The 26,583-nt window shown below is 55.1% G+C and overlaps 1 protein-coding gene across 1 annotated transcript; it reads right to left on the bottom strand.

The window, feature by feature from the left end:
- Positions 1 to 789: 789 nt before the first annotated feature.
- Positions 790 to 22,505, bottom strand: CDC25B (cell division cycle 25B). Its single transcript, XM_024216437.3, has 16 exons — positions 22,235 to 22,505; positions 19,033 to 19,160; positions 17,208 to 17,259; positions 12,140 to 12,181; positions 11,250 to 11,286; positions 10,487 to 10,597; positions 9,790 to 9,909; positions 9,030 to 9,167; positions 8,402 to 8,476; positions 7,001 to 7,177; positions 5,642 to 5,737; positions 4,931 to 4,993; positions 4,156 to 4,254; positions 3,489 to 3,622; positions 2,505 to 2,616; positions 790 to 1,155 (listed from the first exon to the last, which is right to left on the bottom strand). The coding sequence occupies exons 1-16, from the start codon at positions 22,417 to 22,419 to the stop codon at positions 1,015 to 1,017; spliced, it is 1,710 nt and encodes a 569-aa protein (XP_024072205.2). The 5' UTR covers positions 22,420 to 22,505; the 3' UTR covers positions 790 to 1,014.
- Positions 22,506 to 26,583: the final 4,078 nt, after the last annotated feature.

The raw sequence follows: 26,583 nt of genomic DNA, 5'->3' as shown, positions 1-26,583 counted from the left end.
GCCCTGACGACTGGAAGAGATGGGATTTGAAAAGGCACTGGGGCTCCTCTGTCTAGCAGAGCTTTTCTCAGCACGGAATTTGGCAAATCCTGGAGCTTTTCCCCCAGTCCCTGAGGCCTGTCTTTTTAGCCCCCTCACCCCGTCCCCGGAGCATTCCTGCTCTTGGCCATGATTTCAATAACACATGTAAGATGAAAAGGACAAACAACATCCCTTGCTAAGACAGCAATCCACGCTGCACCCAAGGGCCATGAGGCTCCAGGAGGCCCTAGACGACTGAACTGGGCAGAAATGAAGATCTCAGTCAAGCACGACCTTCCCCCGAGTCAGCTTCAGACTGCATTTGATTTGTTCAACCTTTCAAGAGACGGAAGGCACAACAGCTTGTGGACACACATCCACACCCAGAACAGCTTGCAGGGCGGCATGATGCAACACTCACACCTCTTGCAGCAATTGGTGGATGCTCGACAGCCTCCTGGTTTTCACCTCCTCAAGGCAGTGCAGGTGCCACTGCAGATGCTGAAAGAGGATCCCACCAATCAGGTCGGAGAACAGTCGCCATTTGAAACACGCAGACTTGGACAGCTTCAACCCGACCCTTCCATGGTACCTGAAATATCCAGCCTCGCTCCCATGTCCAGTGCAACCACCCGTTCATGGAGGAGCTGGGTCAACCTCAGAGCTACAAATCCTATCCCCGGCAGGAGTTTCACAGCATGGAGACGGCAACGAGCCCAGGGGATTCGGAAGCCCTTGAGCGCCACACAGTTCTGTTGTTACGGGAGGTATGTGCGGTTACGGGAGGTATGTGCGTGTGTTACTCTGTCCCATGGCTTCCTGGCCAAGGAGTAGATGGATCTCCAACCGTGTCCAAAGAAACTGGCTCAGCAGAACGGTTCTCACCTCGGGAACCAGCCCCAGCCTTGCGGCAAGGTGTGTCAAGTCTCTCTTCAATGCATGTGGCAGTTGCCCTGTGGCCCCCCCACCCTGCCCCAGCTTCCCCGGGCCCCTTTAGAAGTTCTTGAGGCGGCTGTATAGCTCCCGCTTGCTCTTCTCTCCTGCCCACGTGCGGCTCTTCTGGCGGAACTTCCGCAGGTCCTCCTTGAAGTCCTCGTGATGCATGGGACGATAGTCCCGAGGTTCACAATGTGCCTGGGGACAGATGCACAGGGCTCGTGTTAACAGAGTGGCCAACCGCCCGCAGGGTGACCCCTAGCAGGGGCCGAGCCCTTCCCACCCACAACTCCGCTACAGTCAAAAGCCCTTTGGAACAGCCGTTGGTTTACCTGCTAAGGAGCAGCCACGCGTACAGCAGTGTTTTAAAACCGGTGACAATGCCAGGAGGCCGGATATCTCCCCAAGCCCCTTTCTCGATCGCCAGGGGGCCCAAGGCACTGCAGCCAGACTGCTCTTGGCCCCGTCCTCGCTCCCCGTCACAGGCTAATCAACTAGCCTCAGAGACGCTGGCTCCTTTGCTGGCTTCCTGCAGCCACCTGGAAATCACCCTCTTTGGTTTTTAAACTCGCCATGGACTCGGTCACCACCAGCCCCGCTCATAAGGCCTCTCCTTCAACCACGACCTCACACCCCGTAATGCCCCAGTTCCTGGGGAGGGGAAATGCGGCAGCTCTTGTGTCTCCAGCTCCCCCAGTCTCTGTACAATGAGTCACTTCCCTTCTCCAAGTCTCACTTTAAAACCCGTCCCGCTCTCCGGGTCCCCTTATTCCGCAGCGCTCAGCCGCAGGCTCTGCACTGGCTCAAAGTCTGGAAGTTTTAAACAGACCCTGGAACCTCTTGCTTCCAGGATACCGGCTGTCCCCATTCCAGAGAGTGAATGTGCCAGTGCAGGGAAGCATCCGAAGAAGTGAGGTTTTTACTCACGAAAGCTTATGCCCAAATAAATCTGTTAGGGCTTGTCTACACCCAGCCGCTACTTCGGCGGCTGGGGATCCAAGTTCCGAGTTCGATTTATCGCGTCTGGTCTGGACGCGATAAATCGAACCAGGAAGTGCTCGCCGTCGACTGCGGTACTCCAGCTATACGAGAGGAGTACCGCGGAGTCGACGGGGAGCCTGACCGCCGCGTGTGGACCGCGTCTGAACCGCGGTAAGTTCGAAGTAAGGTATGTCGAATTCAGCTACGTTATTCACGTAGCTGAATTTGTGTACCTTACTTCGACTTGGGGGGTAAGTGTAGACCAAGCCTTAGTCTTTAAGGTGCCACCAGACTCCTTGTTGTTTTTGTAGATACAGACTAACACGGCTACCCCCTGATACTTGACACCAGTGCAGGGAAGGTATTTTGGTGCACGCTATCGCCACCTGACATCTGCCAACCTCAGAGAAGGTAGCACAAGCCTTAGTCACACACACTCAGCTATGCTTCCCGTAGCACCAGTGGGTGCCCCCAGCAGACGAGGGCAGTGCTTCTGGGATGGACAGACACACACACACACACACACACACACACTTCGCTGACGGGAAGACTCCGCCATGACTTACTTGGTACTGCGGGAAGAATTCTTTGTATCCTCCTTTCAAGATGTACAGTTCGGGATAGTGCAGGTTGGGGTACTCATTGCGTGCCCGATCTTTTTCCCTGACAAACCGGCACCTTCAAGACACAGATGCATGAGGTTAAAGATCATCTGACCCGGTTTAATTTTGCGCACACAAGGGTCTGCGTTGAATGCCATTGGGCCATGGAATGATTGGGCCAGATCCTTCGCTAGCTGCTCTGAAGTCAGAGCTGGGCCAATGTACGTTGGGCTAAGGATCTGGCCCACAGCACCTTTGACCCAAATACATTCGGGCTGTGAAATGCAGCCACCTCTGGGGTGGAATGTGACAGCAGCACTACACAACCCCTTCAGTTCTTCCCTCATTCAGCTACAGACTTCAGTGGCATTGCTCTGGGTCTATGCTGGTTTGAGGAGGATCAGGCCCAGTGTCTGAAAGTGAGGATTTAGCCTGATGTGGAAGCTGCAGGGAGAATCTTGGGATTCCCCCAGGCCATGAGTGGTCGAGAGCTCAGATTCTTTCGGTTCTCTCCCACCAAGACAGGCTATTCCGTTCAGACAGCAAGCGCTTACGGGACCACAAGCCAGACAGAGCGAGCCAATGGACAACCGAGTCCTCCAGAAGCCTAGATCCAAGAGGCAATTCTCTATCATTTAGTCTTGTAGGTCGATCTGTCAACACACAAGTTTCTTGGGGACCCAACGGCTCAGGGATGGATGAGCCGCTTTATACCGGTCCCAACATTTTGGGATCTGTAACTTGGTGGGATGGCGTCACTATGCCAGGGATCGTTCAGACAAGTCCTGACTGGTACGGTCAAACTGGGTCCTTAAACAACCCCCTGCAGCCACATCATTTCAAGCTCTTTTAAGTACACCAGTGTCTAAACAGAGCCCCGCTCCCGTGGCCCGTAGACGAGGGGGTTGGGAGGACATGTAGCACCCACGCAGCTTGTGGCCCACTTACATTCTGGGACCCCTCTCCGAAGAAAATTCACAGTGGAATATCACGATCACCCTCTTCTGCACGTCCAACGGGACGATGGGGTTCCTCAGCAGGAAGTCCTCGATGTCCTGCTCCAGCGGCAGGTTCACAGCCCCCTGGAGGAAAAGGGCATTTCCCTGTCAGAGGCGGCAGGAAAGACCCTCCCCTTTCCCACTGACCCAGAGAAGCAGCAGGAGGTGTAAAACCCTACAGGACCACTGAGGTCTAAGAAATCGCGAGGGCTGAAGGGCCTGATTCCCTGCGCCACTGCTCATCACTCAGCCTGTGCAATGGGTGAACAATGCTGCACAACCGGCATTTCCCCTCCCCCACTCTTTGCAAAGGGCAGTGTTCACGTCCACCATTGTTATCTGCCCCTGGGATCGCTGTCCAGTGCCCACAAACCCACTAAGCACCTGTACCCCCAGTCCAGTGAAGGGAATTCGCAGGAGCTCAGCATCGTGAAGAGAATCAGCCCATTGTTTGGGTGCCTAGAGTTTGGCACCCGTGTTTCAGCGATTTTGCTTGAAGGACTGACCCCGGGTCACGGAGGAGAGCGGAACTCCCCAGCACTGGCTCCTGGGCTCACACCACTAGGCCATGCTGCCTCTCAAGGTTAAACAGAGAGAAACAAGCTGGCGGTTCTGACCTTGATGTGACCCCCTTCATATTCGTAGGGATACCGGCAGTCCACGATCACACAGTTCTCAATGAGGCTGTTGAACTGGCCATTCAGCACGGCCACCATCTGCAGCGGAGAGAAGAAAAGGGCACGGTCACTTGACGCGGGACTGTGCCGTTCCACTAGCGTACACGAGCCCCTGCTCCCCCGGGGCCTGGCCCTACTGCCACCGCTCGGGCTAAACAGCTGGAGCTGCAGAATCAGGCCCAAGCCCGTGGTGGTCACAGTGAGGGCTGCAGGGTGTCACGGCGAAGTCACGGAGCAGATTTAGTACAAGTCACGGGTATAATGGCTGCTCATTGCAAATGTGGGGGCACCAGCCAGCCCCGGCGCCGTTACCCTAATCCCAGCCTGTTGAGGAGGGGAGGGAGGGGCTGGAAAGCAAACCTCCCCCACACTCACCCTGGGCCTTGCTCCCTGCAAGCTGTAGCATGGGATCACAGCACCATTCACTCAAGTTTGGCCCTGCCACTCCTCCATTAAGGCCAGGAGGGATGCATGCCAGTTTGAGTTAGTGTCACTGCAGCCCCATGCGCCAGGTCGTAATGCTGAGCCCAAACAGTGGAGCAGGGCTTGCCATCTGTCCCACGCCCCAGGGGCTCCCCTCCACACTGGGGAGGGGACCCACTCCAAGCCTTCCTGCAGGAAGTAAGTCAGACAAAACAAGAAATCGCAGTGTCTGGAACTTTTTACTGCACTGTGATAAACCTGCAGCCCTAGTCACAATCAATCGCCTCCTTACCATTTCTGGGGAGATGTATTTCAAGTCCTGATGTCTCCCTTCCACAGTCTGTAGAAGGTAAGCCTACAACAAAGGGGCAGTTAGCAACCCAAGTTAAGCTCTTGCCTCCTGGGATTTAGACAGAGCTGGGGTGATGGTTTTTAGAGCATTTCCCAGCATTATTAACAATACCTTAGATCAGAACTTTATAAAGGGCACTATCAATTCAAGTTTCCATTTTTAGAAGAGTTTTATTAAAACTCATTAAGACCAAAAGAAATCATTCCTTTACCACTCCGAGGCAGACAGCTGTTTCAAACCAAACATTCATCTGTGGGTTTGAAATCCCACAATGGGACCAATTCTGCCCTCTCTCCTGTTGTAATTGTACAATTGGGGTGGAGCTGGCACCATTTTGATCTGGTAGCTTTTATAACGTTGGCATGGGTGTAAAGGAAGGGGCAAAACGGGAGAATCCACCGCCCTTGTCTTGTCTGTAAAATGCCAGGCACGACTCACAAACAGGCATTTCTTTCCATTGGGACAATGACATTAGACTTGTCTGTTTCACATCAACGTCTAGTCTGTTTCATGGCCCATGCAAGGGCAGGCGGCTACTGTGTTTCCGACACAACCTAGGTAGGGAAGGTTTCAATAACTTTTGGGGGTGGGGGAGGGAGGTTCATTTTGGTCGATTTAGTACGAAGGGATTTTCCTTCTTTCCCCCAATACCTTTGAGAAGTCCCCGATGAGTTCTCGGTGATCGTTATCCAAGATGTTCTCGATCTCATCATGGCAGAAGGACCTGGAGCGCAACAGCCTTGATTTCTAGGAGGAAACCGAGACTGGGTGTCAAATCAACACTGAGAGCCTTCTACAAGAACTCAGCCAGCAGTTCTGGGCGGAGGAACCCCGGGGTGGAGGGTCTGGCCTGGGCTAGGCAGGAGGTCAGACAAGACGATCAGAATACTCCCGCAGATTGCAAGGCCAGAAGGGACCATTGTGACCATCTAGTCTGACCTCCTGCCTCCCCCAGGCCAGAGACCTGCCCCACAGTAATCCCTAGAGCCGAGCTTTTAAACAAACAGCCCATCTTGATTCAAAAATTGTCAGGGATGGAAAATCCACCACGACCCTGGGTAAATTGTTCCATGTGGCCCTAAAGACTGGGAAATCAGGTTGAAGAGATACAACGGTCACAGACGTTTATGCTCCCAGCACAGATAAATGGATCACCACCAATCCTTGCCAGATTTTGCAGCTATATGGTTAATTCAGTTTGGTCTATCCTGGTTTTAATCATATGGGGGTGCCAGAATCTAAAGAGGCAAGAAGCCTGCAGCCTTCAACTCATGTGATCAGCCCCATAGAAGTCAGTGGGTCTGGATCGCTCCCCTCCAGTGCCTTGAATGTTGTGTAGTTCCTTCGACTCGTGCACCATGAGCGAGAGACAGGGACGGCAGCAGGAGCGCAGGGTTCTGATACAGGAGCATCTCACAGCCGCTTCGCGGGAGTGCCAGGGAGGACACCCGGCAGCCAAGTATTGACAGCCACTCGTCTCGGCGGTAGCTCTTAGATCTCACCCGCCCCGTTTTCCTAGCTGCTCCCTGTTGCTGTCTGCGGGCGACAGGCCGGCACGCACGCAGGCTATGCGGAGGTCGGAGATTCCAGCTGGGTTACAGCAGAGAATCGCTTGCTCCTCCCAGGACGGCAGGAGGAGGGAAGAATGAAGAAAAACCGATTTGGGAGGAGCAGAACGTGGGGAAAACACCCCCCATTTAAGGAGGCAGCACCCCTCGATTTCTGAAGCGCTGGGGCCCATGCTCCAGTGCTGGGGGGAGAAGGACGTATGACATGGCGGGGCTAGCCAAGAGGCTTCCCCCTACCACCCACTGATTTCCAGATGGCTGGCTGGGCCATTCCAGATGCCTACAGTACAGCCCTAGCTGCTGAAGGCTTTGCGGGGAAGGGAGGTCTCGAAGCATACCCCAGTATGTCTAGTAGACAGCCCTCCCTGGGCTGGGAGGTTCTGGAGCCAGGGAATGGAGAGGGAGATCTCCCTGGCCCCAAGTCCATCTCCGTATCACCTACCGGCTCCTCCGCCTTCTCCTCGATCGGGGTGCCAGCTACGCTCTTCCGCCTCTTGGTTTTGACCGGAGTGTCTTTGTCCTGCGGCCTGTCCAGCCGTTTCAGGATGGGCCGGATCACGCTGCTGGGCATGGAGGGGGACCTGAAGAGCTGGCGACATTTGCTGTGTCTCACCGACCTCTGCACGGACGAGAGCGAGCCGTGGTTAGAGCCTCATTCTGGCCCCTTGCTCGCCCATGGGCACAGAGCAGCCATTTGCCACGGCCTGGGAGGGGCAGGTCTCGTCTGCCCCATTTCACATTCACGGGGGTGGCAGTTTGACCCAAACATGCCGATTTTGGCTTCACGCTCTGTTTAGGAGACGCCAAAAGGCCACTGGCCCAATTCTGCTCCCAGCCACACCCGTGTGGGGGAGCGACTCCGACTTGGTGTCAGTGGGACTCAGGCAGGAGACTGAGGTGCAGAACCCGGTCCCCCACCACTTGGCCCTGTGCTCCATGCACACCAATTGCCTTTACAGAGCGGCCTCCCACCGGGTCGGGGGTGTGTGTGAGGGGTGGGGGTCTCCTAATCTAGCTCTCAGCACAGGGTGTGAAAACAAAATACCCCCCGCCCTCTCCGCAAACACAACAGTAGCCTGAGAGATCTCAGACCAGAGGTGGCCAACCTGAGCCTGAGAAGGAGCCAGAATTTACCAATGAACATTGCCAAAGAGCCACAGTAATACGGCAGCAGCCTCCCATCAGCTCCCCGCCACCCCGCTCCCAGCACCTCCTGCCCACCAGCAGCTCCACTAATCAGCGCCTCCCCCTCCCTCTGCATCTCCTGATCAGCTGTTTCATGGTGTGCAGGAGGCTCTGGGGGGGGGAGGGGGAGGAGCAAGGGTACGGCAGGCTCAGAGGAGGGGGTGGGAAGGGGTGGAGTGGGGGCAGAGCCAGGGGTTGAGCAGTGAGCACCCCCCCCGGCACATTGGAAAGTTGGCGCCTGTAGCTCCAGCCCCGGAGTTGGTGCCTAGACAAGGAGCGGCATATTAACCTCTTAAGAGCCGCATGTGGCTCCGGAGCCACAGGTTGGACACCCCTGCCTTAGACTCCAACAGGTCACTATGGTCAGTGTCTCGCACGCACACACCCCCTCCTGGTCACAATTCCCATCTGGGCCAGGCTAGTAGTGACCTCAGGTCACACCATCCGGTGGCCATGGGGGGGAGGAAGGTGCCAGGAGTCACAATCCAGTTGCCTGTGGTGAGGCGTCCTCAGACTGACCCCAGCACGTCAGCAGAGAGCACACGGGGGCCCCTTCAGAACAAGGGGAGCAGTCTCCAGGCTGGCTCGCCTGGCACCTTTCACCCCCTGCCAGCTCTTTGGAAGGAGAGGCCCCAACCCTGTGCCAGGCTCCCCATACCAGATCAGTGCCTTCCTTTTTCACCAGTGGGGCAGTCAGCAGGTTCTCCATCCCCGGCGGCACGTCCGCGTCGTTCTGAGGAAGAGGCAGCGGGATCACAGAGAGAGAAAGCGAGCGCATGAGGCAGTGGATTCCCACCAGCCCCATCCCATCCTCCCCTCTTGGCAGGGAGCACGAGACAGGAGCTGGCAAATCACCAGCTACTGAGGGGCTGCAGGAGCCAGACAGACCCTGGGGTTCTCTCTGGCTCTCAGCAGGGGCCGGAGGGTTTCCCTAAAACCTGCTCTCCCCAGATCGTTAGCTATATTTGCCCCATTAACATTCATTCGCGATTCTAGAGTTAGAGACCACCCCAGCTACAGGGGAGGGACTGGCAGGTCATCCAGACGGAGTGTGGTGGATCTTCAGACAGCCCCTGCCCGAGGGAGGCCAGGCAGGAACGAGGGGCTGGGTGGTACGCGTGAGCCAGGGGGATGGGGCTGTGCTCCATTTCGGAGCAGGATGGGAGCACAGGCTCAAGGTTAGCTCCCGAAGCCAGAGCTCCCCAAGCTACGATCCAGCGGCCCGCGGGAGCAGCCGGGGCGCAGGATGTTAGGGGGCCGCGAGGGACGATCCGCGCACGCTGTACCTTCAGCTCCTCCTCGTCCAGGATCTCCATAAACCCATCGTCCTCTTCGTCAGTCACGAAGGAGGTGAGGGAGGAGCGGCGTAGGAACACTGGGCTCTCGGCTTCCACCCCCATGTTCTCCTTCTCGGGGGTGCCACACTGGGGAGCACACAGCGAAGGGGGAGGGGTTAGCGCGGGCCTGGGGGCCGCAGACTGAGCAGGAGCCGTCTGGCCGTGGGACCTGCCGTGACGCTGGGCTCTGAGGGAGGCCTCCTCTGACAAAGGAGGCGTGCGACTGGGGGACAAGCCACCAGGAAGTGAAAAGCCAAGGCCTGAGACGTGGACCCAAAGTCTCAGCCACCTGCAGCAATTAGGGATCCCAAAGCATGGAACTAGCTTGCTGCCCGCTGGAGCAAGGGACAGATCCTGGCCTGGTACCTCCTTCACCTCCCGTCCCAGACGGTCACTATTAGACATGGACTGTACCCTGCCCCAGAAGCAGCTGCATTTCAGCCATGGGTAGTTCCTGTATTTACACATCTCCACCCCGGTCCATAAGGCAGCACAGGTGTTATGGAGATGATGGGGATTAATCCGAAGAGGGACCCTGCATCAGCTTCACAGGTGCAGGCATCACCACATTAACAGCAGGTGTTAAGTGCAGCTGGTATCACTGGAGGTGATGCCTCCCTTTGCTATGCTCCAGGCCTCCCCATTACGGCCAGGCACACCCCCACCCGCCCTATCCCGCCCCCATCCCCCACCCCAGGCCTGCGCTCACCAGGAGGTCCGGGGCGGAGTTTGGTCTCTGTGCAAAAGGGTCCTTCTCGCTGCTCCCATCGAAGGGGTGAAGCCGGCTGTGATTGGTGGGCCTCAACGGGATCTTAAATACAAACCCTGCCTGCAAAGGCAAAAGGCCTGAACGTTACCCGACCAGGGACGCACTCCACGGGCATTTCGCCAACCCTTCTGGGCCACCCACGGCTCTGAGTGCTCACCAGTAACACGCCATCCGAGCAGGACACAGCCCTGGCTTGAGTGGACATGACTCAGTCGCCAATGCCGAAGGGACAGAGCTGGGCTCTCCCTGGGCCAGGGCACGATGGTTCGCCGAGGACAGAGTCTACACGAGCCCAGGGCTAAGTCCCACCTGCCTGAGACCAGCCCTTTTCTGGGCTCACGAGATGGGAGGGTCAGGCTGATCAGAAAGGGGCTGCCGCTGGAGGGCTGAAGGGGGTGGAGCTAAGAGGCTTGGGATGAAACTGAGCAGAGAATTCAGGCTGAGTATCTGGGACCATCTCCAGAAGGCGAGACCCCTTCATACTTCAGCGGGAACTAGATGGGCCGCGGCCCCAAGGAACGGCCTGTAAGGGACAAGCCCACCCTGCTCCTTCCTTCAGTGGTGGGGCTGGGACAGCGCTTGGAATCTGCTCTCCCGTCACATCCCCTGTCCGTCCCTTCTCTGCCTCCCGACTCACATTCTCCTTGTTCTCTTTCCGGCGCGAGGGCCGTTCGTGGGTCTCCGGGCTGCTGAACTCCTGGGCGTTGGAAATGTTTTTCAGGGCAGGGCTGGTGCCCAGGAGCCTCTCCTGGAAGGGAGGAGGGAGAGATCAAACCTTCTGCCACACAGGCTCCCGCCACCACTCAGGGGCCACAGGGCCCTGCCCCAGAAGCTGAGACTGGCCGACAGGGGATGGATCACTCGGTAATTGCCTTGTTCGGTCCATTCCCTCTGGGGCACCTGGCATTGACCACTGTCAGCAGACAGGACACTGGGCTAGATGGACCATTGCTTTGCCCCAGTCTGGCCATTCTTATGGGGCCCTGGTTCTGACACAGGTTTGCCATCAGTGGGTCACCTATTTCCCCACCTCAACGCAGCCCCTGGGGGCTCTTTCTACCCCCACCCAAGCACGTGACTGGGGACTGACCCACTGTGTGCTGGATGCTGCTCCCTTCAGAGCCCATCACGGCCGCTTCTAGCCCAGAGACAGGAAAGGGGGGGGTAGGGGAAGTAGCAATGCGCTCACCCCCTAAGGGCTGAGCTGCACCCCCCAAACCCTGAATCCCTCCCCTCTGTCATGGGCCAGCAGCCGTGGGCTCCTCCCAGGCCAGATCTCCTTGGCCACCACAGCAGCTGTCACCCTGGGCAGCAGGTCAGAAGCTGTCGCCCTTGGGTTTCCCCGAAGCCGGCGCTTCCGGCCGTGCAGTCAGATCCGCAGAGGGGAGACGGGGACTCACCGGCAGGGAGTGGATCCTCCGGACGGGGAATCTTTTGCTAAAAAGACAAAGCAGGAAAAGGTGTTGGGTGGTGGTCAGCGAGGTGGCGGAGTGGTCCTTCTGCAGACCCCTGCCAGAGGCTGTGTCCTGAACCCACCCAGGCCCCAAAAGCCACCAAGAGACCCTGCAAGAACTGACCGGTGCAGGCAACCCCCCAGCTAACCAGCTCTCACAAGTGACCCTCCCATAACTTACAAGTGAGGGCAGGGGAAGCAAATTTCTGTGGCAGGTTGCTATACAGGAGGGGCAGCGGTCAGGGGAAATATACATAGATGGGTTTGATTCTCCGATGCACGACTGAAGGCTGCTTCACACCAATCCGGCAGCGTAAGGGCTCTCAGAACAGAACGGGATTCCCGTCACGCTCAGTTTTTCCCTGAGGGGCGTGGTGGAAAGTGGCCTTAGTGTCAATGAGAACCAGACTCCGTCCTGACGGCACTGCCTTTGTGAGCGCAGCTCCGCTCCCCTGCCCACTCAGCGGTCTGGACACGGCACTAAGGCCTTTCCCTTTAGCGATCAACGCTCTGAACACAGCAAGCTGGGAGAAAAGCTCTCGAGAGGGCAAACAGCCGCTGCCTCCTGCCACGCAGGCAGGACAGCAGTGGATGTGGGCTGGACGTCGGCGGCTGGATGCTGCCAGAGGTTTGTTAGGGACCCGATCAACCCTGCCCCAAGTGGGAAATCAAATCCGAACAGCCTGATCCGCACGGAGGAACTGGGCTCTTCCCTTCCCCTGGGTTCAGCATGCACGTAGGGGTGCAGCACAGCGAGGAGAGATTGCGGAGGATAAAAATCAGACTTTACACATTTTTACCACGAGGAGGGGGGAAAAGACAGGTCAGTGCACTTACCCTTTGACAACTCTTCCCGACTCCTGAATTGCTTTCTCGAAGCTGCAGGAAGAGAGGGAGGAGAGCCAGGTGTTATGTTCATGTTCACACAAGCAAAGGGCCCGCGTCTGAGCCAAATTACAGTGCTCCTGACTGCCCAGGGAGAGGTTAAGGAGGGGTTTGAACTCCCGGGCCCAATTCCGCCACCCTTCCTCACACTGCGCCACTCACTCCACAAGCAGGAGCCCGGGGAGCAGTGCCGTACTCCACGCGCCCCGTGACTAAGCCATCTGGCCCAACACGGCTTCCCAGCTGGTGAAAGGAGAGGGGACGGTGTGTCTCCGGTCATGCCGGACAGCTCCAAAAAGCAACCGAGAAGCGATCTGGTCCATGGGTCAGAACTCCCTCTCCCTGCTTCCCTTCATCCCCTCTAACGCCTCCTGCCCCACAATCCAGCCAGGGAAGCTGCGTAACAGAAGGATGGTGATGGGTTTAGAGTACGGCACAGGCCGGATGCCTGGGTTCCAGTCCCAGCGCTGCTCGAGGTCATAACAGCCAAGGTTGTTGAGGGGCTATTGATTTCGGGCGTCTCTGAATCTGGGCCTGCGGGGTGCTGTGCACTCACTGACTTCAGACGGAGTTGGGGGGAGGGGGGGAAATCAGGCATCCCAAAGACTGTTTGCATATTTATACGGAAAAAAAAAAATTCAGGCCTAAACTGTCACAAGTTGCACATCAGCCTGCAAGATTGTAAAGTCCCAGCATACAGACGAGGGCCCTGGCCGCATGTGGGGTTAAGCCATGTTTGAATACAGCTGATGTCAGCCAGGTTTAAACCCTTGTGGGGGCAGGTCCTTAAAGGGACGCCGGCTCCCTGCGTGCACGAGCCGTGTCGGGCCACTGGAGTTAAGGAGCACGGATTAATTAAACGCCCTCTGAACAACCGGGTGGGCTTGGAAAAAAAACAATCCGAGAAGCCGCCGTGGCGGCGGCTGACCTAGTTCTGATTCACATGACGTTAAATCAAAGCTGGGCTGGGTGGGGGCTCTCTGAAGCCAGCCGGGGACAAAGCTCTCCCAGAAAGGAAGCCAATGAAAGCCCCTTTTGTGAGCAAGGCTCCGGATCGCGAGGGCATTTCTATAGCAACTGGCCTGAAGCGGCTGCTTTCCACCTGTATGTAAATGGGCGCCATGGTGGGAGGGGAGCGTCTGTCAGATCAAGGCCCCAGGCCTGACCGGAGCAGCTGGTCGGGAGGGGTGAAGTGTGGCGGCACAATGGGAGAGGGCTGCCACTCAGCATGTGGGGGAGGGGGCCCCCCCCCCATGCCAATGTGCCCAGCCCCAATTCATTCAGGACAGGAGGAGGGGGGGGGGGGTCTGCAACCTTTGGACTCTCTCCCTTGTGGAATTCAATCCTCCAGCCTGCCTAGCAACCGCTGGATCACCTGGTAACCCAGGGGGCTCCCGCTGGAAAGGAACTCGGGAGTGCAGGCATGTGGGCAGAGCCGGCCCAGAGCCATCTGTTCACCTCCACCCCGAAGTTACACATTCTCCAGCACAGGGGGGGGGGGGGGGGGGGGGGCTCCTCCCAAACCGTCAGAGCAGGGCCAGATGCAGCCGCCTTTTTTCAAAATGTCAGATGTCAATCAAAATAGACAACAGAGCTTCCAAGGGCCCAGGAGGGTCCCCGATCACCCGGCTCGGCTCTGCCTGACTCGCCCGGGTCCTGCAGCGTGTGCAGCTGTTGACGCCAGTGTGAGGCAGTTTCAGAGTGAAACGCTTGGACTAAACCCCCCATCCCCAGATCTAACATCTGCACGCAGCATCTCGCGCTCACTGCCAGATCTCCAGTTGTTGGACCGTGGGTACTGTGCTAGCTCATTGGTTATGGTTTGGCTATATATAGTGTAGGTTTTATAGTAAACATTAAGGTATTAAAATAAATAAATAGAATAGTAAATACTAGTATTAGCCATTTGGATCTAGACTGTTCTCAGTGGTGGCAGATGACAGAACAAGGAGCAATGGTCTCAAGTTGCAGTGGGGGAGGTGTAGGCTGGATATTAGGAAACACTATTTCACTAGGATGATAGTGAAGTACTGGAATGGGTTCCCTAGGGAGGTGGTGGAATCTCCTTCCTTAGAGGTTTTTAAGATCAGGCTTGACAGAGCCCTGGCTGGGATGATTTAGTTGGGGTTGGTCCTGCTTTGAGCAGGGAGTTGGACTAGATACCTCCTGAGGTCCCTTCCAACCCTGATATTCTATGATTTTCTTTTTATGCCTTGTAAGTAACAAACAGGATTTTGTCTGTGTCTATGTTAATTAAATTACAAAAATTTCAGAGGCCCAGGCTCCAATGTGGGAAAGGACAGTTACAAAATTTAGTAAGGTCTAATTTATGATGCCTTTTTTGTTTAACATAAAACACTGCTACGTGTTAAGTTTTGAAGGTCTTTGCAAAAAACTGTTTGTGTGAATGAGGAATGTATGCATCAGGGGAAAATAAGGTGTAAAGGCCATTTTTTAAGCCAGATGGCCAAAAAAAAATAAAAATAAAAAAAGTAAAAAAAACTGAAAAGACTCAAAAACACCAGCGCACATCCATGGCTGAGGAGGGGCAGACTGATGACCCCAAGATAAAAACTAGCACCCTTAAAACACAAAATAATTAATTAAATCAAAACCAAACAACATAACCCTCAAAAATATTTTAAGCCATCAAAAAACACCAATTAAAAAATAACCAATCACAAACTAACAGCAAAATCCATAAACCTAAAAAACCAAACAAACAAAAAAAACATAAAAACAAAATGTTTTGCCATAAAACTTTGGGTTTGTCTTGCCACTACTCCAAAAGCATCAAATCGCAACCAACAAAGCCCGGCTCCCCTCTGCAACCAATCTGGCTGGCCACTAAATTAATCCAAACTTCAAACTAATCACTGTAAACATCAACTAGCAAAACTATGTGCATAATGTATGTGTATATATACACATAGAACTAAAAAGCATATGCTAATTGCTATATTCTCAATAAATGCGGTATGTTGCCTTTTCCCCTATAAAAAAATCTCGTGTGCTCTGTTTAAGCATAACACAGTGGCCCCGTTCAGAATGGCCTCCATCCACAACAGGAATCCTGAGCCATTCAAGAGGAGGGACTTTCAAGAGCAAATGCAGAACTACCACGACTTCGGTGGCTCCCCACCCCCAAGACAATTGTTAACAGGAACTCAGGCAGCCACACGCAGCAGCAAACTGCAGTGTGTGAGAAAGGGCAGACCACAGTGACCACCATACCTCCTTGATCTGGCTGGAGTGATGGGTTTAAGATCCCCTCCCACTTTTACTGCCTTCACACCTGAACCCAACTGGGGAGGAATTTTGGAGATGCTGTCCAGGACTCTGGATGTCACCAGGGAGAGCAGTTACTCCACATTTACACCCGTGTAACCAGAATCTGGCTCAGCGACAGTGCCATAAAGCACCTACATGAGTGCTCCCTTCGATTTCCTGTGTGCAATTGATTCCACCTCCGAGTTCTGTTTGAAGCAGAGCCCGACAGACTGCTGGGGGAGTTGCACAAGGGATGAACTTGGCCCATGATCTTTCTACAGCTAGCTGGTTTCTGAACTCCAAGAAAGATTTCAGACTCTGACAGCCACAGCCCAGAGGGCCTAATTGCTCGATACCTTAATCCCAGTATTAAACTGATGCAACTCCAGTGAAGTAACAGAGGACAATCCGGCACAGAGATCTTTAAGCTCAACTTGAAAACAAAAGCTTATGTCCAGAACGGAATAACGAACACCGATTTCCAGGCTCAAATCTCAAAGGGACTAGAAAGAACCCTCTGCCCACATACATCTATTGAAAGCCCGAGCTCCAGGTTCATTAGTGCCCGGGAGTCCCTGGGGTCTGCTCTACACTACAGACCAATATCGGTATATCTATATCACTCAGGGGTGTGAAAAATCCACCCCCCTGAGCAATGTAGTTAACCCCCCCTTGTAGAAAGCGCTATGTGGATCCGAGAGCTTCTCCCACCAACACAGCTACCGCCTCTCGAGGAGGTGGGTTAACTACGCTCTCTCATCGGCGTAGAGCGTCTTCGTTACAGTGCTGCAGCAGCCCAGCTGTGCCAATGCAGCGTCTTAAACCGCAGGTGCCAGATGGCTTTGGAGAGATGCCAGTCGTCCCTTTACGGACTTGCCGCGGCCTCGTCTGTGCATGGATACCCTGGCCACCAGCTATCAGCCCCAGGAGAGTTTGCAGCAAGGCCTGGGGATGCAGCATCAGAAGTGAAGACAACACCAGTTCTGTCTGCGGGTATGTCTACACTAGGAACACTGTAACAGTGGTGCAGCTGCACTGCGGCCGCATAGACACTTTCTTCAGCACCAGGAGGGTTCTTCCATCGCTGTGGTTAATCCACCTCTCGGAGAGGCGGTAGCTAGGTTGATGTCCACTCCTTCCTTCCCCCCTCCCCCAAATGGATTACGCTGACATGTGGACAATCGTTGGAAAAGTAGATCCAATTACAACTTCACTTTATACTGGATGACAGGAGTCCCCCACTACTGAAATGCAGCCACTTCTGGGGTGGAGCACAGAAGCTGTTGAACAGCACCCAGCAACACTTCACACTACAGTTTGGGACAGGAATTGATGAAGGGGGGAATACAGGGAGGCAGAATGGAATGACTTCAAAACAGGGTTTGCAAAAAGTGCCCTGACTTTAAAGGCCACTGGCAAATTCACCTCTGATTTGACAACAGGCACCTCCAGCAGCATAGCACCCCCTAGTGATGCACTGATTTAGTGCTGCCTTCCAGAGACAGGCACCAGTCCTGAGTCACCAACACCACCTTGGGCAGCATCTAGGTTTACTTGGGTGTCTCCCATCCAAGAATTAACCTGGCCTGTCCCTGCTTAGCAAGGTTTCCCAGGATCACAGCACAAGGCATATGTACCCAAACTCCTACATTAACCCTTAAAACTCCAGCTATACTGTAACCCCTGGAAAAGAGGGAGCTAAGTGGGATCCAACAGGCCAAGTGACAAGGTAAAGGAGACATTAACTTACACGTCTTCAAAGGGTTCTGGGTCCAGCTGTCCAGGGGAATCCAGCCCAACTCCTGTGCAAATGAAACACCCATGGGTAAGTCCCTAGGGAAGCGGAGGTGGGGGCCCAGCAGCAGCGAAACCTCGGCTTCCTTCACATACATTTCATCTCTTGGGGAGAGGTGAATGACAGCAGGGTGAAGGCAGATGCTACCAAGTCTGCCGACTTCTCCACCAAGCTGCCCGCAAGCCAAGCCGAGAGGGATTTAAAGTTCATTGCAATTAGGGGAAACAAGAGCACTAGCCCTTGCCGTTCTTTCACAGGTTTAATTAAGCCTCCGCCGGTTAATTAGTCAACTGTCATCTCCATTTTAGAGACAGGGGAAGCGACCTGCCCACAGCCACACAGCAAGTCAGTGGCAAGCTGAGAACAGAACTCCGGAGTCCTATCTCCCAGTCCCCATGGCTGCAGCCACAAAACCCACTCCCTCCCAGAGACAGCAATTGAACCCCGGAGTCCTGATGCCCTGTGCTCTGCAGCAGTCAGGGAATAAGAGACTTGTTCCATACGGCTGCGTCTCTCTCTCTCTCGCTTTCCCCAGTGTACAGAACGAAGGCTTCCTAGATTCCAACCTCTGCCCGCCCCAAACTCCCCCGTGGGCCAAGGGGGCTAGACTGCAGCTCCGCCCAGAGCCCACAGTGCAGGAGGTGCCAGGAGCTGTTGCCTTCTCCCAGAGGATTGATTTAATCACACACACCCCTCCACCACATCAATGGTTTCCCTTATCTGGAGATGGCCAATAACTTAAAGGCAAGTCAGCCTCATTTCTCCCCGCCACACCGCTCCAGCGGCAAGCAGCATTCCAGATAGATGGCTTAAACGCAGCTGGGACCTCAGAGCAGATTTCAACCCAGGGGGCAGGTCACTCAACCCAGATCATTTTTAGTGATAATAGTGTAAACAAAACCCAGCCCAGGGGGCCATTAACTGTCCATTCCTATTCCATGCATCGGAATTCAATCAGGCAAGGATTGGATTCCTAGCACCCTTTCCCCTCCACTCAGAGCATCCCTGGCTTCCCGCGCTGGCTGGGGACCTGGGACCCTAGCAACGCTCGGGACCTTAGGAAGCATTACCTAGGGTGGTGGTGAAATCGCCTTCCTTAGAGGTTTTTAAGGTCAGGTTTGACAAAGCTCTGGCTGGGATGATTTAGTTGGGGTTGGTCCTGCTTTGAGCAGGGGGTTGGACTAGATACCTCCTGAGGTCCCTTCCAACCCTGATATTCTATGAAGCGCCCGACGGGAAATGAAGGCTCTCCCCATAGGGAGACGAGAGGGCCAAATGGAAGAGTGTCTCTTTAGCGAACGTTCCCCCCACGACAGGGACAGCAAAGGCCGAGCCCAGACACAGCCGGGATCTGTTTAAACGGGAGGGAATTTAGTTCACGTGGAAGTGAGCTGCGGACAGCACAGACCAGAGGCAGGCAATGTGTATGTACGCTTCACCCCGGACCCGCAGCCCCCTGCGGTGCCAGGCCTGGGCCTCCCCCACACACAGCTGGGCCCAGGCCCCTCGCTTCCAGTTGCTATTCCACTCCTGGAACAGTTAAGGCTCCTCACACCGGTTCTGCAGCATGGTTCCTCCTCCACGCTATTCCAGGCCTTGACATGCTTTGCCTGAGAGGCCCAGCACTGCAAACTGCATGGTGGGTAAGTAGTACAAAGACATGGGAGACCTCCCCTTACACTCTCCAATTGCACTTGGAGACCTGGCCCTGCCCCAGCGTCCAGGGACAAAAGCCAAGGGAGTGGCCCCACCCCCATCCCCGTTCCACGGCAGCACTGACCTGAATCCAAAGACTCGGACCACCCGGAGTCCTGCGACGACTCAGACGAGACGGAGTCCTGCGACAGCGAAGACCATTCGCTCTTGAAGCCGATCCCCAGCTTCTTCCTCTTTGGGGTGTCATATGGACTGGAAGTGGGGGCAGAGAACACAATTACTCAGAAGCCAGCAGGCAAGCCAAGCAAGAGGCATGGTGACCCACCTAGGCAGAGGCGGAAGCTAGCGGTTCGGCAAGGTACCAAGGTTCAGGACTCCTGGGTTTCTCTTATGCTAACCCTGCCACGGACTCACTGGATCTTCGGCGAGTCTCTCATGCCTACGTTTTCTTAGGTGTTCACTGATTTTGGGTGCCCAACTTGAGACACTCAGTGCTTGGTTTTCAGGAGGTGCCCAACCCGAGACAGATTTAAGGCACCCAAAGTCAGCAGCGACTTTTGAAAATTTTGGACACCAGCCCCACTCATTGGTAAAATGGGCATAACGCTATCGCCAGCCGTCCTGGGATCTGAGAAGGCTGGGTCACTTCCATCTGCAGAGCCCTGAGATCCGCAGAGGGAGGCGGTGGAGGAGGGGGAGCTAGCTTGAAAGAATCGTTAGCTATGAGCCAGAGATAATGGTGTTTAGCTCCGTTCCTCCAGGGACCTCCAAGTGTTTTACAATCCTGGGGCAGGCCCCTTATCTCCACTTACAGATATGGGAAGCCGAGGGGGCAGAGAGGAAGTGATTTGCTCAAAGTCAGAGATGGACTCTGTGGCAGAGCGTCCATCTCCAGAGGATTAAAACAACAACGCATATCCTCAGCTGCATAAACTGGATGTCAAAGACGTCCATGGAGCTGGACGCTGCTTTATATCCCCTGAAGGGTCTAGTCCAACATTTTTCCAGCACCTGTCACCTGGAAATGCCTGACCTGGACCTGACCAGTTATCCAGAAGCCCATAAGCAACACTGCCAGCGGCTTCAACAGGGCCAGGATCTCATCCCTTCATTCCCCGAACACTCCCCCACCCCCTGGGAGGGGAAAAAAAATAATTCTGCTGCATGGAGCAGGATCCCCGACACCCGCCCGCCTGCTCTATGGAGAAGGGCCAAAGGTTGCTCTCGGTTATGTGGCTGTACGTCCTTACCAACTGCACACATGGAACCCAGCACAGAGAATTCAGTTCGCTCATCGATTTGGGGACGGAGCTTGCACGGTCTGCCAGTGAAACCACGGGGAACTTTGCGCCGATGCCTTTGGGGAGAGCAGGATCGGGCCCCTTAGCATCGCCCTGTGCAGTCCAGGCTGCAGCTGATGGTAACAGAATACTCTCCGTCCCCCCACGAGCCCTCTTGGAAGGGAAGCAAACAGGCAAAATGAAACTAGGCCAGGCACAGCTCGCAGAAAACCTGCAGCTTCCTGCCTAGAGTCATTCTGAGCTGGCTGTTCCCACCCAGAGCCCACATGAGCAGCTATTCTACAGCAAGGAACATAAGCAGCTCTGTTCCCCCTGCACTTGGGCCTTGAACTAAGGCATGGAAATAACATTCATTACCCCGCATGTAACTTCCCCGGCCCTGGCTTCAAAGCCAGCTTGGAAAAAAATCTGTTCCCCGAGGCCCAAATCCTGAAAGGTATTGCCTCAGTACAGGGTGCAAGGGAGATTTCACACTGCCCCTGAGCTCAGAAAAAGCAGGGCCTAGGGTGCGTCACAGCAGGGCTGCGATGGTTGGTTATTTATGCCGGGCTCTTAAAATAGCAGGAGAATTGGGACACTGAGCAAGAGAAAATAAGATTAGCTGTTTTTCTAAATCAGGGGTTCTCAAACTGGGGGTCGGGACCCCTCAGGGGGTTGCAAGGTTATTACATGGGGGGCCGCAAGCTGTCAGCCTCCACCCCAAGCCCCGCTTTGCCTCCAGCATTTATAATGGTGTTAAATATATATATAAAAAAAAAGTGTTTTTAATGTATAAGGGGGGGTCGCACTCAGAGGCTTGCTGTGTGAAAGGGGTCACCAGTACAAAAGTCTGAGAACCCCTGTTCTAAATGGTTTGCTCTGGGAATTATCTCCGGCCTGGGGAATGCAGAGGGTCAGACTAGATGATCACAATGGTCCCTTATGTGGGGCTCAATTGTGAGTGCACCCTGGTGTAAGACCAGACCTGTGCGTGCACTGGCACAGCTGGGCACTGCCATCCCCGGCTCAGCCCTCAGACACACCAGGGCAGCTTCACTTCTTCTGGAGCAGGGTCAGAATCAGGCCTGCTTAGTTAACTTCCCAGCCACGCTCTTCCCGGCTGAGCCGCATGGCGATTTGCCCTTCCCCCAGTGCAGGTAGGGCTGACAGCCCAGCCCTGCGCTCTGTTCTGGAACCCTCTCTTTGGGGGTGGGGAAGGGGAACACATGCACCAACTAAGCCCTGGGGCCTGCCCCGCTGGGGACCAGGGCCAGTGGCTGCTCTTGGGGTGGAGGGAATATTTTGCAGTTTGGGATTTTGATCCTGCACCCTCTGCATGGGTTATATGAAATACAGGAGGCAACCCCAGCCCCTCACTCCCCAATACATTCTAGACCCCCCCATGCCACAGATCCAGCAGCCAGGTCGTCTTCCTCCTCACACCAACATAGTCTGCATGTGATACACACACACAGTACACGGAATGCACTCACATCATACACACACACACTGACAAAGAGTACATGCAATCCACCCCTTCCCCCGCACTGCATACAATGCGCCCACATCACCCACGCAGAATGAATGCAACGCACCCCCCCACACACACACACACAGTACATGCAATCCACCCCTTCCCCCCACACCGCATACAATGCACCCACATCACCCACGCAGAATGAATGCAATGCACCCCCCCCACACACACAGTACATGCAATCCACCCCTTCCCCCCACACCACATACAATGCACCCACACAGAATGAAAGCAACGCACCCCTCCCACACACACATGCAATCCACCCCTTCCCCCCACTACATACAATGCATCCACACACATGGTGCATGCCATGCACCGATACACACACACACTGCATGCAATACACACACACAGAATGAATGCAACGCAGCGCCCCCCAATACATGCAATCCCTTCCTTCCCCCCTCCTCCGCATACAACGCATCCCCATCCTCCCCACACACAGTGCACACAGTGCCCCGACACACACACACACACACACCCCGGCACGCCGCAGCGGCACTCACCTGCCCAGCCCGGCCAGGTTGTTCAGATCGAGGGTCAGGTTGGTGACCGGAGACAGGACCCCTGGCGCCGGCGGCAAGAGGCCGCTGCCCCCCCGGGGGAAGCCGCAGGGCAGCCGGGACGGTCTCCCCGCCGCGCTCCTGCTCCGGGCAGGGCTGGAGCCGCCCGGCATGTCCTGGCCGTCCATGCGGAGCGGAGCGGGGCTGTTACGGGCACCCGGGAGAGCGGCTCAGCGCTGCGGGATGGGGCGTGCGGGGCCGGGCGCTGCGGGACGGGGCGTGCGGGGCCGGGCGCTGCGGGACGGGACGGGGCGTGCGGGGCCGGGCAGGACTCGGGGCGCTGAGCCGGGCCCCCCCCCCCCGCTTCTCGCTTTCTCCGGCTCCGCCTGGCCCGAGTCAGCGCGCCCCAGCGCCGGGCCCCGTATTTATATTCGAAAAATAACACGGGCGGGCGGCGAGCGGCCAGCCAATAGCACGGGCCGCCCGGCAGAGCCAGCCCCGCCAGCCGGGGGGGGGACCGCCAGCCCCAGCCGGGGAGGGGTCAGGCTGCGGGGGGGCTGGGAAAGCGGCAGCGGGGCTTGCAGCCCGCAGAGCTTGGGGGCGCCACCTGGCCTCATCCCAGGGGTCCCCCCATCTTTGCTCCCCCAATCCGAGCCTTCTCCACGCCCTCGCCTACCGCCTGCGACGGGGATCGAGCCACCAAAAGTCCCGATTTCCCCCCCCCCCCTCCTCCCCCCACCACCTAAATACGAAGCCCCCTGCAGCTGCGGCCCCGGAGAGGTGAATTTCCGCAGGCAGAGACACCGAGCCAGCCCCCCCGTGCGGGGGTTGACAAGGACTTGTGTGGATAGAAATGTTCGCTGGGCTTTTTATTTAAATGGTGCAATCCCAGGGGAGGCTGCTGGGCATTAAATCCTCTCTGCCCACCCCCCCCTTCCCGCAATGTTTGCAGCTGGATGCTAAGGAGCTCGGAGGTGGGGGGAGCGGGGCAGTTTCTTGGGGTGCGAGGGCCCCACCGGGGCTGGGAGAAGCTGACTGTGAAACTGGCTCCGAGCAAAAGTGAAAGCTGCAGGGCTTGTTTTCGTTGCAAAGAATGAGACATGTTGGGAAGCTTCCTGTGGGGACAGGTTTAAGGGTGCGAGTGACGGGGCCTGAGGGGACATCTTAGACCCTGATCCTGCCATGCTGCCGGAGCCCCCACCGCCTGCAGGGAGCAGCTGACAGGCTCTGGGCCTGAAATGTTACCGTTCACCCCATTGCTTAAGGGCTAAAGTCCCCCTCCTCCATCCTGCCCCCACCCCACCCCATTTGCAGGGTGACGGGGTTGGGTGGCGGCTCCACCGAAACGCTAATCTGTGCCCCAACTTTGCAGCTCCCGGCGCCGGCCTACTTGGGCTTGCCACGGAGAGCATCTGCTGGGCCCAGGCCCCCTCTTTCCCGCCACCCCCAAAGCCACATCTCAGGGCTTGTGGGACGCAGAGGGTCTTGCACGGGGCCTGCACACCAGGGTGCATTTAGCACAAGGGCACCATTCCGAGCCACCCAGCCAACACTCCGCGGAGCCAGGCTCCTGGCTGGATCCGAGGAGGCCAGTTGGGTCAGGCAGGTCAAGGGAAAATTAGGGGAGTGTCCATGGGCTCCGTGACCGTGCAGAGTCGGGGGCCAGACCCCCGCGCGGTGGCTGAGAAAGCCGGTTATTTATTTTCTCGAGCAAAAAATGAACCAGGAAGTTGTGCAGTGGAGGCCTAGCCCTGCCCCCATTGAAATCAATGGGGGTTTTGCTGTGGATACCCGCCAGGATTAAGAACTCATACGCCAGCGCACCATCCGTTAACCCTTTGGAGACTGCAGCCCCTCGGTGCAGAATGAGCCCCTAAGTATTCGGGGACAGACTACGGCTAGAAGAGCTATTCTGAAGGTAACAGCAGATGCAAACAGCTAAAGGAAGCAAGGTTAAAGGTGACATTTCAAAGCATGAGGCCTTCCCAGGGTTCCTACATGCGCAGAGAAAGGGGAATTCTGCTCCTTGGTTGTATTCTGGTTTTCTTCCTTTTTTTCTTCTGTTCAATCCAAAGCTCACAAAGGTCCCAACGTTTTCTTTATCTTTTTGTCTCCACGCATAAAACCTAAATATTAAACCACTGCAATTTTCAGACTCAGACATGCTAAGGTGAATTTCCACACAGCCATAAACAAAGCCAGGATATATTCTAGCATAGTTTGAAGGATTTATTCCACAGATTCCCTGGGGAAACGGTGAGATTCCTCCCCCTGCCCACCCACCCAAAGGCAATTCCCTTGTAATACAACTGAAAACACTTATAAATGGCATACGGACATTAGTTGTGACTTTCCTTAGTCGTTTGTTTAAAAGCTGCTTTTTTATTTCACCCAGTCTTGTTAAAAATCAAAACTCCCTCACACCACATCCCTGAGAATGATCTCCCCCCTAAAGGTTTTGTCGTACTTCTCAGGCTCCTAGTTTAAGGAGATTAGATAGATAGATAGATGGGGTGTATGGGGATAGATAGATAGATAGATAGATGGGGTGTATGGGGATAGATAGATAGATAGATAGATAGATAGATAGATTAGATTAGATGAGGTGTATGGGGATAGATAGATAGAGGGGGTGGATGGGGATAGATAGATAGATAGATAGATAGATGGGGTGTATGGGGATAGATACATAGATAGACAGATGGGGTGTACGGGGATAGATAGATAGATAGATAGATGAGGTGTATGGGGATAGATAGATAGAGGGGGTGGATGGGGATAGATAGATAGATAGATAGATGGGGTGTATGGGGATAGATACATAGATAGACAGATGGGTGTACGGGGATAGATAGATAGATAGAGGGGGTGTATGGGGATAGATAGATAGATAGATAGATAGATGAGGTGTATGGGGATAGCTAGATAGATGGGGTGTACGGGGATAGATAGATAGATAGAGGGGGTGTATGGGGATAGATAGATAGATAGTTGGGGTGTACGGGGATAGATAGATAGATGGGGTGTATGGAGATAGATAGAGGGGGTGTATGGAGATAGATTAGATTAGATAGATACAGGGGGTGTACGGGGATAGATCGATTAGATTAGCTATTTGTATGATGTAGCACATAGGAGCCCCAGTCATGGATTAGGATTGTGCTAGGTGCTGTACAAACCCAGAACAAATTATTACAGATTGGAAGCTCCTCAGGGCAGGGACCATTTTTTGTCCTAGGTTTGTACAGCAGCTAGCGCCATGGGTGGGGCTCCTCCCACACTGCTGCACCAGTAATCCTATTAGAAGTCAAGAGAATATTTGCATCGTTCAGAGTTTTTTTCGCCTTGTGGAATGGTCTATCCAGCCCCTGCTGGGTTAGCACTTCACATTAGGTGGATGTTTCCGCTGAGACCAATTAGCAGTGAGGGAGTTAACAAGGCTGACACTGAAATGGTCATTTTTGCCCCAACACCCCATTGAACTGAATGGGTCGGTTCACACCTTCTCCCTAGAGATATTGTGTTGGGCTTTCTCCCCACCTGCACTCACCGGATGGCCTTACCTTCACAAGCAGACAGGGCTGCCCTTTGGTTCTGTGTTTGTCCAGTGGGGTCCTGGCTCCTCGGCACTGTGGTAATACAAATAATAAATCCTAATAACATCTGTTTGTATTTTTACCATGACAGCATGGATTGTGGGAAACACTAAATAGCCAGGACTGCTGTGGACACCCTGAAGCCACGTTCCCATGTGGAAGTTCCAGGAATCCCCACTCATCGTCCTGTGTTATGCTCCTGCAGTTCCAGCCCCTCCTCATCTGACCCGCCCCCAGGATCCCCCCAATCCAGCCTCCCCCGTCTGTGTCCTAGCCGTCTCCCCTGCCTGTAACACCCAGCTCCTTCACACTCGGATTAGCCTCAAACAGCCATGTTGGGGGGCTCCCGTGATGATGGCCCGCTAAGAACATGGCTGTGCCATGCTCTGGACACACAGGCCCAGTTCGAGAACGTGGTTAAGGTTGTAGCACGTTGTGGCTGGCCCTTTGGACATGGGTCCTTTCGTAGTCAAGGATGTTGAGGCCAGCAGGGACTGTTACAAGTATCCAGTCTGACCGCCTGCGTAGCACAGGGCAGAGACCCACGCCCAGAGATTCCAGCATCCAGCCCCATCGCCTGTGCTGGAGCGAGAGAGTGTGGAGACTCCGCCACACCCCGGGCAATCTCCAGTAAAGTTACCTTCCTTGGTTAAAATTACCTCTCGTTTCTAGTTTGCATTGTAATCTGGCACGTCCACTCCGGCCCGGAACGAGCGATGGGTTCAACCCTCCACAACCTCAGAGCGTCCGAGATCA

The sequence above is a fragment of the Terrapene carolina genome, unplaced genomic scaffold (genome assembly GCF_002925995.2).
Source record: "Terrapene carolina triunguis isolate 2854851 unplaced genomic scaffold, T_m_triunguis-2.0 Scaffold633, whole genome shotgun sequence".
Taxonomy (NCBI): domain Eukaryota; kingdom Metazoa; phylum Chordata; order Testudines; family Emydidae; genus Terrapene; species Terrapene triunguis.
This window is presented reverse-complemented; position numbering and strand designations above follow the sequence as displayed.

Bases quoted from the DNA above. Each gene is read 5' to 3' on its own strand.
- CDC25B (XM_024216437.3), bottom strand. From the start codon at position 22,419: ATGGACGGCCAGGACATGCCGGGCGGCTCCAGCCCTGCCCGGAGCAGG. The intron at 11,287-12,139 runs GTAAGTGCACTG...TTGTCTTTTTAG, and splicing joins TCGGGAAGAGTTGTCAAAGG to CAAAAGATTCCCCGTCCGGA. The intron at 10,598-11,249 runs GTGAGTCCCCGT...CCTCCCTTCCAG, and splicing joins GGAGGATCCACTCCCTGCCG to GAGAGGCTCCTGGGCACCAG.